The sequence below is a fragment of the Aureococcus anophagefferens genome (assembly GCF_000186865.1).
Source record: "Aureococcus anophagefferens unplaced genomic scaffold AURANscaffold_1147, whole genome shotgun sequence".
Taxonomy (NCBI): Eukaryota; class Pelagophyceae; order Pelagomonadales; family Pelagomonadaceae; genus Aureococcus; species Aureococcus anophagefferens.
The window spans coordinates 1-2314 of NW_008706272.1; the positions used below are offsets into that span (position 1 = coordinate 1).

A 2314-nucleotide genomic window follows, 5' to 3' on the forward strand; every position below is an offset into this window, starting at 1 on the left:
CCGCGGCGAGTGGCTCCTCCTCGACGAGCTGAACCTCGCGCCGCCGGACGTGCTCGAGGCGCTGAACCGGCTCCTCGACGACAACCGCGAGCTCCGGATCCCCGAGACGGGCGAGGTCGTGAGGCCCGCGCCGGGCTTCGCGCTCTTCGCGACGCAGAACCCCGCGGGCGTCTGCGCCGCGTCGGGCGCGACCTACGGCGGGCGCAAGCCCCTGTCGCGCGCGTTCCGCGACCGCTTCGTCGAGATCCACGTCGACGAGCTCTCGAGCGGCGAGCTCGCGGACGTCGTCGCGCGCGTCGGCGGCGTCGCGCCGAGCCTCGCGGCGCGCCTCGTCGACGCCCACGGGCGGCTCCGGCGGCTCCGCCTCGGCCGGGGCCGCGACGGCGGGTCCCTCTTCGAGGGGAGCCAGAGCCTGTGCTCGTCGCGCGACGTGCTCAAGTGGGCCGCGCGCGTCGGCGGCGACGGCGACCGCGACCGCGCGCTCGCGATCGGCGACGCGATCGTCGCGCAGCGGCTCCGCTGCGACGCGGACGTCGCCGCCGTGCGGCGCGAGCTCGCCGCGGCGCTCGGCGTCGACGCGGGGGCCGTCGACCACGGCCCGCCGGCCGGCGGCGCGCGCGCCGGGCTCCTCGCGGCGTGCGCGGCGCGCGGCGTCGCGCCGACGGCGGCGCTCCTGCGGCTCGCGGGGCTCCTCGCCGCGGCGCTGGACCACGCGGAGCCCGCGCTCCTCGTCGGCGAGACGGGCGGCGGCAAGACGACGGCCTGCGAGCTCCTCGCCGCGGCGCGCGGCGCGGACCTCGTCGTCATCAACTGCCACATGCACAGCGAGGCGAGCGACTTCCTCGGCGCGCTCCGGCCCGCGCGGCGGGGCTCCGGCGCGCTCTTCGAGTGGGTCGACGGCGCCCTCGTCGCGGCGATGAAGGCCGGCGCGTTCGTGCTCCTCGACGAGCTCAACCTCGCGGACGACGCGGTCCTCGAGCGCCTCAACAGCGTCCTCGAGCCCGGGCGGTCCGTCACGCTCGCGGAGAAGGGCGGCGAGGTCCTCGAGACCGTCGTCGCCCACGCGGACTTCCGCGTCGTCGCGACGATGAACCCGGGCGGCGACCACGGCAAGCGCGAGCTCAGCCCCGCGCTCCGGTCCCGGTTCACGGAGCTCTGGGCGCCGACCAGGGCAGCAAAAGAGAGCGACATTCCCAACTTCAAAGGCTTCGATCTCGGCCGGTTTCCACTCGTTTCGGCTGACTTTTGGACGAGCGATCATCTCTTGGAACGGCCTCGAAGCGTGGATGCTTTTTCCGGAACGCGCGCGCGCGGAACACTCACGTTGAACTGAATCTCTCTTGTGCTGCCCAGGTGCCGACGTGCGCGGGCCGCGCGGACCTCGGGCGCCTCGTCGACGCGCGGCTGCCGCGCCTCGGGGCCGACGGCGCCGCGGTCCGGGACGCGATCCTCGACTTCAAGGAGTGGGTCGACGGCGCCGGCGCGGGCCTCGCGGCCGCCGTGCCGCCGCTCACGCCGCGGGACCTCGGCGCCTGGGCCCAGTTCGCGGACGAGGCCCGCGCGCGCGGCCTCGCCGCCGCCGCGGCGCTCGGCCACGGCTGCGCCGTCGCGTGCCTCGACGGCATCGGCCTCGCGAACGCGGGCGCCGCCGCGGCCGACGTCCGCGCGGCGCGGGCCGCGGCCGGCGCCGCGCTCGTCGCGCGCGCGGCCGCGCGCGCGCCCGGCGGCGCCTTCGCCGCCGACGTCGCGGCCGCGCTGCGCTGGGACGCGGCGGGCCCGGCGCCCGCGCGCGCCGGCGGCGCCTTCGGCGCGCCGCCCTTCGCCGTCGCCGTCGCCGACGGCGCGGCCGCCGCGGGCGGCGGCGGCTTCTGCTTCGTCGCGCCGACGACGGCGGCGAACGCGCGGCGCGTGCTCCGCGCCTGCGTGCTGCCCCGGGCCGTGCTCCTCGAGGGGCCGCCGGGCGTCGGCAAGTCCGCGCTCGTGTCCGCGCTCGCGCGCCGCGCGGGCCGCGCGCTCCACCGCGTGAACCTGAGCGAGCACACGGACCTCGGCGACCTCCTCGGCGGCGACCTGCCCTGCGCCGAGGGCGCCGTCGCCGCCTTCGAGTGGCGCGACGGGCCGCTGCTGACCGCCGTGCGCCGCGGCGACTGGGTGCTCCTCGACGAGCTCAACCTCGCGCCGCAGCCCGTGCTCGAGGGGCTCAACGCCGTGCTCGACCACCGCGCGGCGCTCTTCGTGCCCGAGCTCGGCGAGAGCTTCCCCTGCGCGCCGGGCTTCCGCCTCTTCGCGACGCAGAACCCGGCGGCGGACGGCA

At 78.1% G+C, this 2314-nt stretch overlaps 1 protein-coding gene across 1 annotated transcript; it reads left to right on the forward strand.

The window, feature by feature from the left end:
• Positions 1–988, forward strand: AURANDRAFT_9458 (hypothetical protein; the record flags this gene model as incomplete). Its single annotated transcript, XM_009044975.1, has 1 exon — positions 1–988. A coding segment is annotated over one exon (988 nt), but the record flags the coding sequence as incomplete, so codon positions are not given.
• Positions 989–2314: the final 1326 nt, after the last annotated feature.